The 17,028-nt window shown below is 37.0% G+C and overlaps 1 protein-coding gene across 1 annotated transcript in view; it reads right to left on the reverse strand.

Annotated features, from left to right (window-relative positions):
- Positions 1-6,332: 6,332 nt before the first annotated feature.
- Kctd8 (potassium channel tetramerisation domain containing 8) overlaps positions 6,333-17,028 on the reverse strand; it is a 232,425-nt gene continuing 221,729 nt past the window's right edge. Inside the window, exon 2 of the mRNA NM_175519.5 lies at positions 6,333-7,843. Within this exon, the coding sequence (NP_780728.3) occupies positions 7,383-7,843 (461 nt within the window). The 3' untranslated portion in view covers positions 6,333-7,382. The remainder of the gene's footprint in view (positions 7,844-17,028) is intronic.

Here is a 17,028-nt window from a genome sequence, read left to right on the forward strand (position 1 = left end):
GGGATTCAAACACCAACTGGGCTGCAAAACCCTTAACATACAACTTGTCCTGCCTGCATGATATGCTGAGGCATGAGAGTAGCAAACCAAAGATTGGTCGGTCGAGTTTGAGACTCATGCCAGAAGAGGGAGCCCACCCCTGACACTGCCAAAAGGATCAGGAACTAGAGGCTGGAGAAAGCCCTGGAACTGCCCCAGCACTTCTTTCTGGTTGGGTCTAAGTCACTTTGCTACTGTATCATGCCTGTCTGAGATCCTCTGAGGCCAGAAGCTGCAGTCTCTGGCCTTAGTGCCTCATCTTAAAACAGCAGGGGATTCAGTAATGGATCAATGGATTAATGGATTAATTGCTAGAGCCTATTCCCTCTTGTCCAGCTGCCTCTTTCTTGTCAGGCTAGGGGTAAGCTTGAAACAACAAACATCTATTGAACCAGGAGAAGAGAGTCATGCTTGCAGAAAGAAAAACCTTTTACCCAAGCAATTACAGGTTAAACTCAAATTCATAACAGATTTATGTATATACATTCTTAAATATCCATTGGAATCAGCTCTGGCCAGTATCCATACTATCTCATAATTACGTACTTACAATTATTCTGGGTGAAAAATGACCTTCAATCTTTATTGCAAAGCTAAAGAAAAAGCTTCTACCCTGTTATTGCTGACTGAATTAAAACCAAGTTTGTAAGAAGTTGTGTTCTCTTTAGTAAAACCAAGTCATACTTGCTATTAAGAAAAGACCCGTTCTGTCCATGGTAAGAAGCTTGCCTCTTCCTTCTGTTCTCTCTGCAGCTTCCTTTTCTTCTTTACCTCTGCATTCTGCATATTGCTCTCTTATTTTTTTTAAGTTGCCTTATAGTTTCTTTTCTTCTTTTCAATTTTTTATTAGATATTTTCTTCATTTACATTTCAAATGCTATCCCAAAATTCCCCTATACCCTCCCCCTGCCCTTCTTCCCTGCCCACCCACTCCCATTTCTTGGCCCTGGTATACCCCTGTACTGAGGCATATAAAGTTTGCAGGACCAAGGGGTCTCTCTTCCCAGTGATGGCCGACTAGGCCATCTTCTGATACATATGCAGCTAGAAACACGAGCTCTGGGGGTACTGGTTAGTTCATATTGATGTTCCAACTATAAGGTTGCACACCCCTTCATCTCCTTGGGTACTTTCTCTAGCTCCTCCACTGGGGGCCCTGTGTTCCATTCAATAGATGACTGTGAGCATCCACTTCTGTATTTGCCAGGCACTGGCATAGTCTCACAGGATATGGCTATATCAGGGTTCGTTTTTTCAGCAAAATCTTACTGGCATGTGCAATAGTTTCTATGTTTGGTGGCTGATTATGGGATGAATCTCTGGATAGGGTAGTCTCTTTATGATCCATCCTTTCATCTTAGATCCAAACTTTGTCTCTGTAACTCTTTCCATGGGTATTTTGTTCCCTATTCTAAGGAGGAATAAGTTATCCACACATTGGTTTTCCTTCTTCTTGATTTTCTCGTGTTTTGCAATTGTATCTTGGGTATTTGAAGTTTCTGGGCTAATATTCATTTACACAATGGAGTACTACTCAGGTATTAAAAACAATGAATTTATGAAATTCTTGGGCAAATGGATGTATCTGGAGGATATCATCCTGAGTGAGGTAACCCAATCACAAAAGAAGTCACTTGATATGCCTTATAGTTTCTAAGTTATAGTAATGTACATTATCCTTCTAATCTTGCTCTCTCCTGCTCTGATGTAACAATGTTCTCACTCCTAATATCTTTACTTTTAAGTTCTTCTTGAATTCATTTCTGTCTAAAAAATTTTCCTTGAGTTCTGTCACCAGCTCTGCAGGTTCATGGAGGCTTAAAAAATGTAACTTATATGAATTAGTTATTAATGAAGTTTTATATAGGTAAACCCAGTTAATATTTTATCTTCTGTCCTTGTACCTATAGTAAATCTTTAGTTTCATTTTTATGACCTTTGTTTAATGTTTTTTCAATTTCTTGGATGTACTCTGAGTAGTAGATGCCTGTTTGCTATCTCAGAAGCAATTAACTCATGACACTTGACAATATATCATTAAGAATGAAGAAATCATCTATTTGTCTATATAGCATCACTACAAGACAGTACATCTTTGTTGTTCTGCAGAGAGCTGCTCAAAAGGGTGATCTAATACATAGTGATTGTTATATATTTAATAATAATAGGAAAGCATATTAAAATGAAATTAAATTCTCATGGGCCTTGACTAGAGAAGCAAATATATTGTAGATTTTAATCCAGGGCAGACCCATTTTAGGAAGATCATGGGCTAGTTTTAGCTTCTCCCTGATGACTCCTGACAGAATAGCCAAGAAGAACAAGATAGAACCAAACAGAAATAGAAAAAAAAAACAGCCAGTGAAATGATTCCTAATGCTTTTCTGCTATACTTAGATTGGTGTCTAGACCAATTGCCATCGGATAGGCTTCATCCAGAAATTGATGGAAACAGATGCTGAAACCCACAGCCAAACATCTGGTGGTTCTTCGGGAATCTAGCAATAGAGTTAAGGAAGGAGTAGTCAGAGGGTTCAAGAACACCACAAGGAAACCCACAGAATCAAACACTCTGGGCACATATGGCTCACAGAGATTGAACTATCACCTGAAGAACCTTCATGGGCCTTACATAGGCCCCCAACCCCTGCATATATGTTACATTTGTGTAGCTTGGTTTTGTGGGACTCATAACAGTCTTAGTAGGAACTGTCTCTGACACTGTTTATTGTCTTTGGGTCCCTTTCTGGGTTGCCTTGTCTTGTCTCAATAGAAGATGAGGTACACAATTTTACTGCACATTGCTATGCCAAGGCTGATAGAAATCTGTAAAGAAACAGGAGGAGTATATAGAAGTCAACAGGGGAGATGGGTAGTGTGGGAGGGACTGGGAGGAGAATGGAAGGGGAAACTGCAATCAGGATGTAAAATAAATAAAGTGAAGTAAAATAATGTAAAAATTGAGAGGCTAACATAGTAGTTAATGCAGCTAAGGTAAACATGATGAGGGTCTGAACTTGAACTTGTGATTACAGTTGGGATAGATTTTTTATGGACTCTTGTGTTACTTCTTTCTAAACGCTATTCTATCATTCTGTTTTCTAGCCTGTCTTCTGCATTAGAACACCATGCATAATGAATATATGGGATGGAACTAATCCTCTACAGCAATAGATAGTAAAGAGGGACCAATCAAATGACAATAAAAGCAACTATTAATTATTCTGCTTTCTGTTATCACCATGCTTTTGCAATTTAAAGCAGCAATATTGGAATATACTACCCAAAATATTCTGTAAATCCAAGCTCTAACTTGGTTTTTGTTTGGTTGGTTTTGTTGTGGATGATGATGTTGCATGAAATGATTAGTTTCCATTTAGTGTAAAGGTATTTTAACATTCCCAAGCATATACATATCAAATAAATGTACCTACTGTGTTAAAAATTCAATTTCAAAAATTGCTATTTAAGTTGCTGACTTGAGTCGTACATATACACAGGTATACACACACACACACACACACACACACACACACACACACACACACACACACACATACTTGCCAAACCTGATGTATAATAGAAGTTATTGTGCTTTATATCCCACTCTTGATATTTGTCCAGGGACAGACAAATGTCAAAGAGTCTTCTTTCATCTGTAAATTGAGTAGTTTCCACGTTGCCAGCTCTCAGTTCCATAATATGAAGTAAGAAGCAAACTGTGAAATGACCACCCTGGTTATTTCCTGTGTCTGTATTATTCCTAGATTTCCTGAATGCCTTTTTTTGTGGACTTTTATAGTCAGAAAAGACAAGACTTTTGTAAACTAAACTGAAGATCTACTCAAAACTCTCTTCTAGAACAGTGAACCTCAGTATTAACTCATCTCTTTCCTTGTTTGGTATTAGGCTACAAGGCATTTCAACCACATCCCCGCAGAAGGAAACCATCTCAGGAGAACACCTGCAGCTCAGCAGCTGCTTCAGGCTTTGCATTTTTGAGCTCAATTTCACATCCCAATCCTTGGAAAGGAAGCCCTATAAGCCACTTTTAGGTTATCTTACCTCTGATACTTTATGTCACGTTTTTCTTCACTAAAACAGTCCTAGATGTAGCCGCTTCATTGGCTTCCTTGTATGCCTACTCAAGGTGAGTCAAATTCTAGCCTCTGCTGAGAGAGAAATTGATTAAAAGAATCAGGTTTTTAGCCTCTTTTAAAGGAAAGGGGTGATAACTGATTCCTGTAAATGTGTTGCTGGCATGCCAAACAAGTGCTTTCCATATGATTATGTCCAGAAAAACAAAAAACAAAAACACAAAGCAATTAAGATACATTAGTTTTCAACCCATGGTCTAGAACTCTTATTCTATTTTATCAAAAAGAAATGTAGACTTGTTCACCACTCTCTAAGGAGGCAGAAATAAGTTGAACAGAGAACACACTCTTTTTTTTTTAATCAAATGTGCATGCTTCTTTTTAAAATTAGATATTTTCTTTATTTACATTTCAAATGCTATCCCAAAAGTCCCCAATACCCTCCCCCAACCACTCCCCTACCCTCCCACTCCCACTTCTTGGCCCTAGCGTTCCCCTGTACTGGGGCATATAAAGTTTGCTAGACCAAGGGGCCTTTCTTCCCAATGATGGATGACTAGGCCGTCTTCTGATACAAATGCAGCTAAAGACATGAGTTCTAGGGGTACTGATTAGTTCATGTTGTTCCATCTATAGGGTTGCAGACCTCTTCAGCTCTTGGGTACTTTCTCTAGCTCCTACATTGGGGACCCTGTGAGAACTTATTGAATTCTTTCTATTAGAATTCTACTTGAGCTAGTTCATTAAGAAACACACAGAGGGTGCAAGGAAGTTTTCAATCATAGTGCTTACCATTTGTTTCTGGACTTTGTTTTATAGGGAATCACTGTGGATCTTACAATGTGTTTTTGGTCAGCTGGCTTCTACTTATGTTGAAAGAGGAAGTTATATGGAGGAAATTAGAATGTAGAAGGAAATTATGAGGTGAGTAATTTCCCCTCTGTCTTTGCTAGGGTTCTTTCTTTAGAAGTGAGTGTGATTCATTAAAGGATATAGTTCTTATTAATTTGCTTGTCACTCTATATTTTAAATTTACTATTTGATAGTGATAGCTACTTAATTCTATAGGATAACCATTTTTGTTTGGTTTTCTTTCCAGATCAATGAAAAATAGCCAAACATTTATATAAATTATATTCTAGAGAACTTATTGTAATTTTGATTGTGTGTGTGTGTACTCTCTGTATGTATACTTATGTGAGTAGGCACATAGAGAATAGGTATGTATGGAAGCCAAAGCTTTATATTAGATATCTCACTCAGCTTTCTCCATCATGTGTATTGAAGAGATCACTCTCACCTGAGCCCAGATGTTTTAGAATCAGCTTGCTTAACTAGCTAGCTTGATCCTTCCTAGGTGTCTCGATCTGAACTCTGACCATCATGTTTGCACAACAAGCTCTTTACCTACTGAGCCAGCTCCTCAACCCTCTGAAATCATCCTTATAACACTGTAACACTTTTATTACCCATCAAATACATAAAGGTTAAGTGAAAGATATTGGATGGGAAGCCTGGATACCTGAGAGTCTCCATACCTGACCTCCATGCATGTTTTGCATGTATATCAAACCACACTGAAAACTGCCAACTTCCTGAAATTATAAGCAGAAATTGAGAGAAGAGACATTCCCAAATCTTGACAGCTAACTGAAAGTTAATCATGTCTTAGGTGTCTTTTTTGGTACTGGGTAGATACTACTTTATATAATTGTACTATGAAAATCAAATACTACCCAGAAATAAATGCATTTTTTTTTTAAGTTTCAAATGATGGTGTTTATATTCTCTGTCTGCTTGAATAGAGTACGTTGCAAGTACCACCCACTCCCTCTCTAACTCACCACAAGAAACTGGAAGTCATTTTTGAGGATATTTTTACCTCTCTCAGCCTATTTGTCTTAGCTAGACTTCATGATGTTTTGTATTTATTTCTGTGAAGAGTTGGAAGCATAATTGTGTGGCTTTTGATCAAGATGTGCCTGTCCCCACATACCGGGGAAGAAAACACTTTTCATCAAGAGTGACCTTTCAGTATGCTGTTGACATTTTTGTCTCTTGCTTTGTAAGAGATATCTTCACAATTTATTGTGGAGAGGCCTTTCAATCTGGTTGTCAGTGATAATAAAATTTTAGTGTAATATCAAATGAGCTCTTTGTTCTTTTGTGGACTGGGGGTTTATAAAGCAACAAACAACGATCTGGATTTCTACCTCAATTTGAATTATGTTTAATCTTTCCAACATTTGAATTTATCAATTGATCTGTAATATGGTCTTTTAAGTGAACATTAAAGATGATAAAAAATATTTTTAAAAGAAAAGTCAGAAGAAGTTAAGGAATTCTAAGTCATTTTCCATTTTTTAATAAACACATAAAGCTCTTTGCCATTTCCTTCAATTATTTTGATTAACATGATAATGGGATATTTTAAATAATTATACCAGTTTCACAGCCTGATGTAAAAAGACTCATTTCACAGAAATAATCATGACTAGCATTGATAGATGGATGTTGATGCTGTAACATAACAGAATAAGGCATATTTACACCATCTTAACATACAGAAACACCATACATCTACACAAAAGAACCACAGGTCAGGAACAAAAAAGTTCAATCCCTAGACAGTTTACAATTACAGGCTTTGCCTGAAACTTTATTTATTTATATATATATTTGTTTATGTATATATTTGCTTTATTTTTTTAATATTTTTCTTTCAAAGCAACAAACAATTCTTCCCTATTTCTTGTGATTTATTTGTAACATTGTGTTCATGCAAAAAAATAATACTTGTTTTATTGCATTAACATTTAAACAGTTGTATATTTGGGTCCTAAAACCATCACTTAAGTTTTTATTTCATATCGCTTCATCCACATTCTTGTCTGAATTGGTATGATATGATGCCTTGTTGTTTCGTAAATTACAGAATGTCAAACATGTCCGGTCAACCACTGTTCAAAAATCAAGATTCTAAGTTTCTTGATCATGCACATTATACGTTCATTATTACAAAATGGCTTGAATCAGATAGATACACCATTTTGACACACATTTATTGGTTTCATTTTTAAAATTATGTTTCTAAAAACAACAATAAAAGTAATGAAAAAAATACTGTCCCACATCCACTGTTCACAAAAGGAAAGAGCAGCAAGAATTCACACCGGCCATCAGTTAGGCGGTGACGTTGCAGTAAACACTGAATGTCATCATGACACTCCCAGAGCATCATCATTATTACAACCCATATTTTTGGAGGAGTTCAGATTGCCACTGGCGTTTGCGCTCTGGAAAACAATCTGGAATATGGATTTTTTTAAAATCCTGAATACACTTTTTCATTTCTTCTTCTACACTTAGCTTCTCACAGACCTTCTTTTTGGAGAGATTTGTTTCTCGGGACTTGCTGATGAGTGACTGAAAGAGTTCACTGTTTCTGCGCTTGTCTGGTGGTGGCATCCACTGAACAGGTGCTTTCCTGGAGGGTCTATCCAAGGTTAAGGTGTTAGGCTGGTGAGCTGCAGCCTGCTGAGTGTTGGCTGGGTTGTCCTGTGGAGTGCTGGCCTCTGAGTGGCTGTCACAGCTGGATGTGGAGAGCTCATTGCAGGAAGTCCCACTCTCACTTCCTTTGTCTGTGACTTTGTCGCGTTTCCTGTCTTCATGTTCTTGCTTGGGTGACACTATTTTCTGAGGTGGTCCTGAAAGAGAGAAGAAGGAAATGGTAGAAAGATATTGAATTGGAAGTTCTAGCTAGAACAATTAGACAACAAAAGGAGATCAAGGGGATACAGATTGGAAATAGTCAGAGTATAACTATTTGTGGATGATATGATAGTATACATAAGTAACCTCCAAAATTCCACCAGAGAACTCCTACAGCTGATAAACAACTTTAGCAAAGTGGTTGGATATAAAATTAACTCCAAAAAATCAGTAGCCTTCCTTTCCACAAACAATAAACATGTTGAGAAAGAAATTAGGAAACAATATTCTTTACAATAGTCACTAATAGTATAAAATACCTTGGTGTAACTTGTAACAATCAAGTGAAATATCTGTATAACAAGAACTTCGAATCACTGAAAAAAAAAATCAAAGAAGACTTCAAAAGATTGAAATATCTTCCATGCTTCCACGGTTTGGTATGATTAACATAGTGAAAAGGGCCATCTTACCAAAAGCAATCTACAGATTCAATGCATTCCCCATCAAAATTCTAACACAGTTCTTCATAGATATAGAAAGAGCAATTTTCAACTTCATATGGAAAACCAAAAAACCTAGGGTAGCCAAAACAAATCTCAACAATAAAAGAACTGCTGGGGAAATCACTGTTCCTGACCTCAAGGTGTACTACAAAGAAATAGTGATTAAAAACTGATTGGCTTTGGTCTAGAAACAGACAGGTCAATCAGTGGAATAGAATGGAAGACCCAGAAATAAACCCACATGCCTATGGATAATTTATCTTTGACAAAGAAGCCAAAAACATGCAGTGGGAAAAAAGAGAACATCTTCAATAAATAGTGCTGGTCTAACTGGTAGTCTGTATGTAGAAGAATGAAAATAGATCCATATTTATCACCCTGCACAAAGCTCAAGTCCAAGTGGATTAAGGACCTCAACATAAAACCAGATATAATAAATCTAATAGAACAGAAAGTAGGAAAGAGCCTTGAACTCATTGGCACATGGGGAAATCTCCTGAATAGAACTCCAATGGCTCAGGTTGTAAGATCAATGATTGATAAATGAAACCTCATGAAACTGTATTTTCTATTTTAAGAATATCTACCTGGAGAAAAAGTGTTCCTCTATCTTGTATGTGTGAGGTTGGATAACATTTGGCCTGTACATGCAAACAGGCAGAAAGCCACTTACTACTTACATCAGAATCATTTGAGAGTTCTATTTAGTGACCTTTCAATAAAAGATCATGAATCTTATGCAGAAAGGAAAGGCTTTGTTCATTTAGTTTCTGACTCCCAAAGCTGGGAATGAAAAACAGAAGAAACTACACACAAACATTCCTCCAGTCTTGGATCTGCATCTCTAGAAGAAGCTATGATGGTTTGAGACAACCACAGTCTTACATGCAAATGTGAAAACCACAGTCCTGAATGCTGCCCTTTGCATAATTATTTTTTCCACTACAAAACAGGAAATAGCATTGCTAACTTTTGTAAGGCAGTGGACTCAGCCCCATATACGATCACATTGTTCCTGCTGTCTGCCCAGTAGAAACTAATTTAAACATATCCTCAAATTCTTCATCCTGTTCTTTGCCTGTTTTGTTGGAGAAGTATGAAATTGCTAAGCAACATATAGTTTTAATATTATGATGACTGTATATAGCTAATAGAGAATACTCCTTCAAAATTGGGGATTTCAAATAGCAAAGCTATTTGCAGTAAGCTAAATAACGGGACAATTTAAAAAAATGTCCATTTTCCAAAAAGTATGCAATATCATTCAATAAATGTTAAAGGGTGGTCCTAGTCCTACAGTTGAGTCAAGGAAAATAAAATATGCATCCTATTAGGAATAATCTGTTAAAATATTTAAAATAACTATCATGGAAATTATAATTTGAACTGCATTCTAAATGTGCTTTAGTCACAAATAAGTGTAGCTCTCACCCTAGTCAAGGAGACTTTATTTTGAAACAGATGGAGGTCATTACAGAAAGACACAACCATCCAAAATGCAGAGAAAAGTGACTGTGGGTATCTAGCCCCAAATAATACACCAACAATTCAGGGCCTTAAATTCCTTTTTTATCATGAAATTATCTAAGTTAAAAATGAAATAAATTAAAAAGAAGGAACATTTTATCATGAATATAAATTAGTTCCTAGAGGAGAAAAACAATTTCAATTTCTGTGTACTTTATAGAATAACAAAGTACAAGTACAACTTTCTATAAGCTCAATGAAATTTAGTCCTAGAACATTATCAGCATATTCATTTTCATATACATATTTTTATTCTTCAAACATAGGCAAGAGAATGCTAAGGTTGCATAATATGTTCAATGTGGTTTTACACTCTAGTTCAGCAATGTCCAAACTTTGTCTTCTCTGACTTCATTTTTAAATTTGAGAGACTGAATTTCTTCTGCATGGATTTCTTCAAGTTTTTGCAAGGGATCAATATGTATGAAGTATTTTGATTGACTCCTGCATGCTCAAATACTAATTGTTATTGCTCAGAATATCTAACCCTGGGCTGTTGAAGATGGAAATGGAACACTATTATATATTTTAAATTGACTTTATGGAATGAGGAATCCAAATACTTTCATTGTAATTCTCACTACACATATTAACCATGCATAGATAAATAGATCCTTAGTTTCAATGTCTTTGATCCAAAATTTTTAGTTTTAACTATTGTAATAAAATTAAAATGGTAATACCTACTCACATGACCACAGTAAAATTTAAATGTGTAGGTAATATACATGTGAGGTATTTGCAACCCTTAAAATATTTAAAATATTTTTAAAACTATTATTAGTTCAGAGTCTAGATTCATTTATCATTACAATTGTAATTAAACTTATGTTCAAGAAGGAATTATTTAAGGAAATGAAAGCCCCCTCATCAGTTTTCCAAAAATGTTAATTCAAGGCAACTGTAGAACTAGGCACATGACTTAGTAGCAATGTGCTGCTTAGAAAGTGAATACCTGTCTTTGAGCACTGGTACCACATAAATAGAAGTAACAAAAACAATAAAAATTTTGCATCAAGCGAATAGAATGGATGATATCACAATAGCCCCAAATTTGTTAAACAGCAAAAATAAGCTTTGGATGAATTCTATTTGGGATTTCTTATATTGCAATAAAAAGAAAGAAAATGGTAACCTTCTCAGCCATTTGGGAAGAGAGTATAGTATAAAAATTAAATGTCAGTTCTTGTATCGGTCAAGATGCATGTAAGCTCTGAAAAGTAATGTGGATAGTCTTAGTCACAAGACTACACTACAGTTCTTTTTAATACAGGGGTGTTTATAAATGACATCTGTGTATAGCTTCATGCCTTACAAATTGTATTTTAATCTCTTTCCACGCTTAATGATGATTGAAAATACTGGATATGTAAAATTTCTCTGCAGCAGATGTAATTCCCAGAAGGAAAATTACCTTTTAAAGGTGCTAAATTCAATTGTATGTGAGTGGTTATGTGGTGCTTATAAGTATTAAGCAGTTGCATAAAAGATGGGAAAAGCAAAGGATTGTGATTCCACAAAACTTTGTTGAATATCCATATGTATGGTGGAATAATTATGTAGAGGAAAATCAAAAATGTACCTGATACCTGACAATGGTCCTATTATCAGTTAGTCTGAACTTTTCTGCTAGATGAATACAAATGTAACTGAAGCTTAAATACTGCATGCACAGATATGAAAAAAAATAATGTTATTGAATCTGATGAAGAAACAGAAAATATCTCTTATGGATTACTTAAGTTCCAATTCTGCATTGAAGCTTCACATAGGAAAGGCATTGATCTTCAAAAAAAAGACTATTTAAATCTAGAAAAAGTAATGTATATTATGGGAAATGAAAGCGTTTCTGTATATTTTTGCTATTCTTATTGGAATTGCCACATTTATGGCTGAAGAAGAATTAAGATAAAGAAACACCTATATTGTTTGATAAAGCCTCAGGAGTTATTGTATATTTACCTAAAATTATATATAATGTTTATAATACTTAATATATTGTATATAATTTTAAGTAAAGCTATGATATTCAAGCTGACAATTTCCCCACAATAGTAACACTTTTTCAGGGTAGTCCATGTGACTGGTAAAACAAGATGGAGTATTGATATTGCCCTGGGATGCCTCTTAGAGATTAAGGATAAATCTCTATTGCTGAAGATATTGTATACTTAGGATGAACTTAGTTCATTTGAAATGTTCATAGCAGCCTTATTTATAATAGCCAGAAGCTGGAAAGAACCTAGATGCCCCTCAACAGAGGAATGGATACAGAAAATGTGGTACATTTACACAATGGAGTACTACTCAGCTATTAAAAAGAATGAATTTATGAAATTCCTAGGCAAATGGATGGACCTGGAGGGCATCATCCTGAGTGAGGTAACCCAATCACAAAGGAACTCGCACAATATGTACTCACTGATAAGTGAATATTAGCCCAGAAACTTAGAATACACAAGATATAAGATACAATTTGCTAAACACATTAACACTCAAGAGAATGAAGACCAAAGTGTGGACACTTTGCCCCTTCTTAGAATAGAAAACAAAACACCCATGGAAGAAGTTACAGAGACAAAATTTGGAAGTGTGACGAAAGGATGGACCATCTAGTGATTGCCATATCCAGAGATCCATCCCATAATCAGCTTCCAAACGCTGCCACCATTGCATACACTAGCAATATTTTGCTGAAAGGACCCAGATATAGCTGTCTCTTGTGGGACTATGCCAGGGCCTAGCAAACACAGAAGTGGATGCTCACAGTCAGCTATTGAATGGACCACAGGGCCCCCAATGGAGGAACTAGAGAAAGCACCTAAGGAACTAAAGGGAACTGCAACCCTATAGGGGGAACAACAATATGAACTAAGCAGTACCCCGGAGCTCTTGTCTCTAGCTGCATATGTATCAAAAGATGGCCTAGCCGGCCATCACTGCAAAGAGAGGCCCATTGGACTTGCAAACTTTATATGCCCCAGTACAGGGGAACGCCAGGGCCAAAAAGGGGGAGTGGGTGGCTAGGGGATTGGGGGTGGGTGGGTATGGGGGACTTTTGGTATAGCATTGGAAATGTAAATGAGCTAAATACCTAATAAAAAAAGGGAAAAAAAAACTTGTGACAGACTGGGAAAAAAAAAAGAAAGAAAGAAATGCATCTGACTTGGAAAAAAACTCCTTCCTGTAGTCCTGATGTGATAATAGCAGAAAACATTATGCAAGCTGTGAAATATGTGAAACAGTCAATAGGTCTATTCACCCATGATATCTATGAACCACAAAACTGATGAGAATGGCAAAATATCCTTAAGTAAAGTGCAATAATGGCACACATTTCTTGGTGGTAACCAATAGTTGTCTTATTGGAATTAAGGTCTGCTCAGCAGGAATAAAAGCATAGCTTTTATTACAAATACCCAAGTACAAAGGGATAGTGGAGTTCTGGATCTTAAAACAGATCCTAATATGGCTACTTTACTAGACTACCATAATTCTTAATTACATTCTAAAACATATCCTTACAACCACAGATAAGTATAGTCCTCACCCTTCATCAAAGAAACTTCCTTTTTAGAGCAAATTGAAATCATTAAAGATAACAATTGGATGTAATTCAGAGATCAATGGATTACAGAGAACCCAGCCTCTATGACTACCTGTTTAACACAAATCCTGACTCTAATGCAGGGAATATGTTAGAAGAGGGTCAGAAAGATTTAAGAACCACAGAATTAGGAAATCTACACTGAGGCTATATATCCTAAAAACGGCTGACAAAAGCAATAGACATACTAACATGGAAAGGTGAGAGTTCCATCCCTAGACAAAGAAATGAAGAAATTTAGTGACTGCTGATAGAGGGAGAATTTGGTAATTATAGGAATGATCCCCTGTTTATTGAATATAATATAATACAGTCATCTCTAAAACTGTATATGCACAAACAACATAAACAGGCTCAGGAAGTTTATGTGTGTGTGTGTGTGTGTGTGTGTGTGTGTGTGTGTGTGTCTGTGTCTGTGTGTGTGTGTGTATGTGTGTGTCTGTGTGTGTGTGTGTGTGTGTGTGTGTGTGTGCGTGAGAGAGAGAGAGAGAGAGAGAGAGAGAGAGAGAGAGAGAGAGAGAGAGAGAGAGAGGTACAGAGAACAAAGATAGATCTAGGAAAGAAGGAATAAAGGATAGAAGGAAGGAAAAGGGACGGCACAATTAAAGCAGAAATTAGTACTTTCTGCATTTTCATATGGGCATGTTCCTTACTAGCTTACTCTTCTAAATATCCCAGTAATTGTTTATTATGTTTTATTTATACTGTATCTTCTACTACAAAATACAGACACCATAGAGACAGAAAATGTGCCTTTTTGTGTTTCTTCCGCTTCTTTTTTTTTTTTTTCCATTTTTTATTAGGTATTTAACTCATTTACATTTCCAATGCTATACCAAAAGTCCCCCATATCCACCCACTCCCACTCCCCTGCCCACCCACTCCCCCTTTTTGGCCCTGGTATTCCCCTGTACTGGGGCATATAAAGTTTGCAAGTCCAATGGGCCTCTCTTTCCAGTGATGGTCGACTAGGCCATCTTTTGATATATATGCAGCTAGAGTCAAGAGCTCCGGGGTACTGGTTAGCTCATAATGTTGTTCCACCTATAGGGTTGCAGATCCCTTTAGCTCCTTGGCTACTTTCTCTAGCTCCTCCATTGGGAGCCCTATGATCCATCCATTAGCTGACTGTGAGCATCCACTTCTGTGTTTGCTGGGCCCCGGCATAGTCTCACAAGAGACAGCTACATCTGCGTCCTTTCAATAAAATCTTGCTAGTGTATGCAATGGTGTCAGCGTTTGGATGCTGATTATGGGGTGGATCCCTGGCTATGGCAGTCTCTACATGGTCCATCCTTTCATCTCAGCTCCAAACTCCGTCTCTGTAACTCCTTCCATGGGTGTTTTGTTCCCAAATCTAAGGAGGGGCATAGTGTCCACACTTCAGTCTTCATTCTCCTTGAGTTTCATGTGTTTAGCAAATTATATCTTATATCTTGGGTATCCTAGGTTTGGGGCTAATATCCACTTATCAGTGAATACATATTGTGTGAGTTTCTTTGTGAATGTGTTACCTCACTCAGGATGATGCCCTCCAGGTCCATCCATTTGGCTAGGAATTTCATAAATTCATTCTTTTTAATAGCTGAGTAGTACTCCATTGTGTAGATGTACCACATTTTCTGTATCCATTCCTCTGTTGAGGGGCATCTAGGTTCTTTCCAGCTTCTGGCTATTATAAATAAGGCTGCTATGAACATAGTGGAGCATGTGTCCTTCTTACCAGTTGGGGCATCTTCTGGATATATGCCCAGGAGAGGTATTGCTGGATCCTCCGGTAGTACTATGTCCAGTTTTCTGAGGAACCGCCAGACTGATTTCCAGAGTGGTTGTACAAGCCTGCACTCCCACCAACAATGGAGGAGTGTTCCTCTTTCTCCACATCCTCGCCAGCATCTGCTGTCACCTGAATTTTTGATCTTAGCCATTCTGACTGGTGTGAGGTGGAATCTCAGGGTTGTTTTGATTTGCATTTCCCTGATGATTAAGGATGTTGAACATTTTTTCAAGTGCTTTTCTGCCATTCGGTATTCCTCAGGTGAGAATTCTTTGTTCAGTTCTGAGCCCCATTTTTTAATGGGGTTATTTGATTTTCTGAAGTCCACCTTCTTGAGTTCTTTATATATGTTGGATATTAGTCCCCTATCTGATTTAGGATAGGTAAAGATCCTTTCCCAATCTGTTGGTGGTCTTTTTGTCTTATTGACGGTGTCTTTTGCCTTGCAGAAACTTTGGAGTTTCATTAGGTCCCATTTGTCGATTCTCGATCTTACAGCACAAGCCATTGCTGTTCTGTTCAGGAATTTTTCCCCTGTGCCCATATCTTCAAGGCTTTTCCCCACTTTCTCCTCTATAAGTTTCAGTGTCTCTGGTTTTATGTGAAGTTCCTTGATCCACTTAGATTTGACCTTAGTACAAGGAGATAAGTATGGATCGATTCGCATTCTTCTACACGATAACAACCAGTTGTGCCAGCACCAATTGTTGAAAATGCTGTCTTTCTTCCACTGGATGGTTTTAGCTCCCTTGTCGAAGATCAAGTGACCATAGGTGTGTGGGTTCATTTCTGGATCTTCAATTCTATTCCATTGGTCTACTTGTCTGTCTCTATACCAGTACCATGCAGTTTTTATCACAATTGCTCTGTAGTAAAGCTTTAGGTCTGGCATGGTGATTCCGCCAGAAGTTCTTTTATCCTTGAGAAGACTTTTTGCTATCCTAGGTTTTTTGTTATTCCAGACAAATTTGCAAATTGCTCCTTCCAATTCGTTGAAGAATTGAGTTGGAATTTTGATGGGGATTGCATTGAATCTGTAGATTGCTTTTGGCAAGATAGCCATTTTTACAATGTTGATCCTGCCAATCCATGAGCATGGGAGATCTTTCCATCTTCTGAGATCTTCTTTAATTTCTTTCTTCAGAGATTTGAAGTTTTTATCATACAGATCTTTCACCTCCTTAGTTAGAGTCACGCCAAGATATTTTATATTATTTGTGACTATTGAGAAGGGTGTTGTTTCCCTAATTTCTTTCTCAGCCTGTTTATTCTTTGTATAGAGAAAGGCCATTGACTGGTTTGAGTTTATTTTATATCCAGCTACTTCACCGAAGCTGTTTATCAGGTTTAGGAGTTCTCTGGTAGAATTTTTAGGGTCACTTATATATACTATCATATCATCTGCAAAAAGTGATATTTTGACTTCCTCTTTTCCAATTTGTATCCCCTTGATCTCCTTTTGTTGTCGAATTGCTCTGGCTAATACTTCAAGTACTATGTTGAAAAGGTAGGGAGAAAGTGGGCAGCCTTGTCTAGTCCCTGATTTTAGTGGGATTGCTTCCAGCTTCTCTCCATTTACTTTGATGTTGGCTACTGGTTTGCTGTAGATTGCTTTTATCATGTTTAGGTATGGGCCTTGAATTCCTGATCTTTCCAAAACTTTTATCATGAATGGGTGTTGGATCTTGTCAAATGCTTTTTCTGCATCTAACGAGATGATCATGTGGTTTTTGTCTTTGAGTTTGTTTATATAATGGATTACAT

The sequence above is a fragment of the Mus musculus genome, chromosome 5 (genome assembly GCF_000001635.26).
Source record: "Mus musculus strain C57BL/6J chromosome 5, GRCm38.p6 C57BL/6J".
Taxonomy (NCBI): Eukaryota; Metazoa; Chordata; class Mammalia; order Rodentia; family Muridae; genus Mus; species Mus musculus.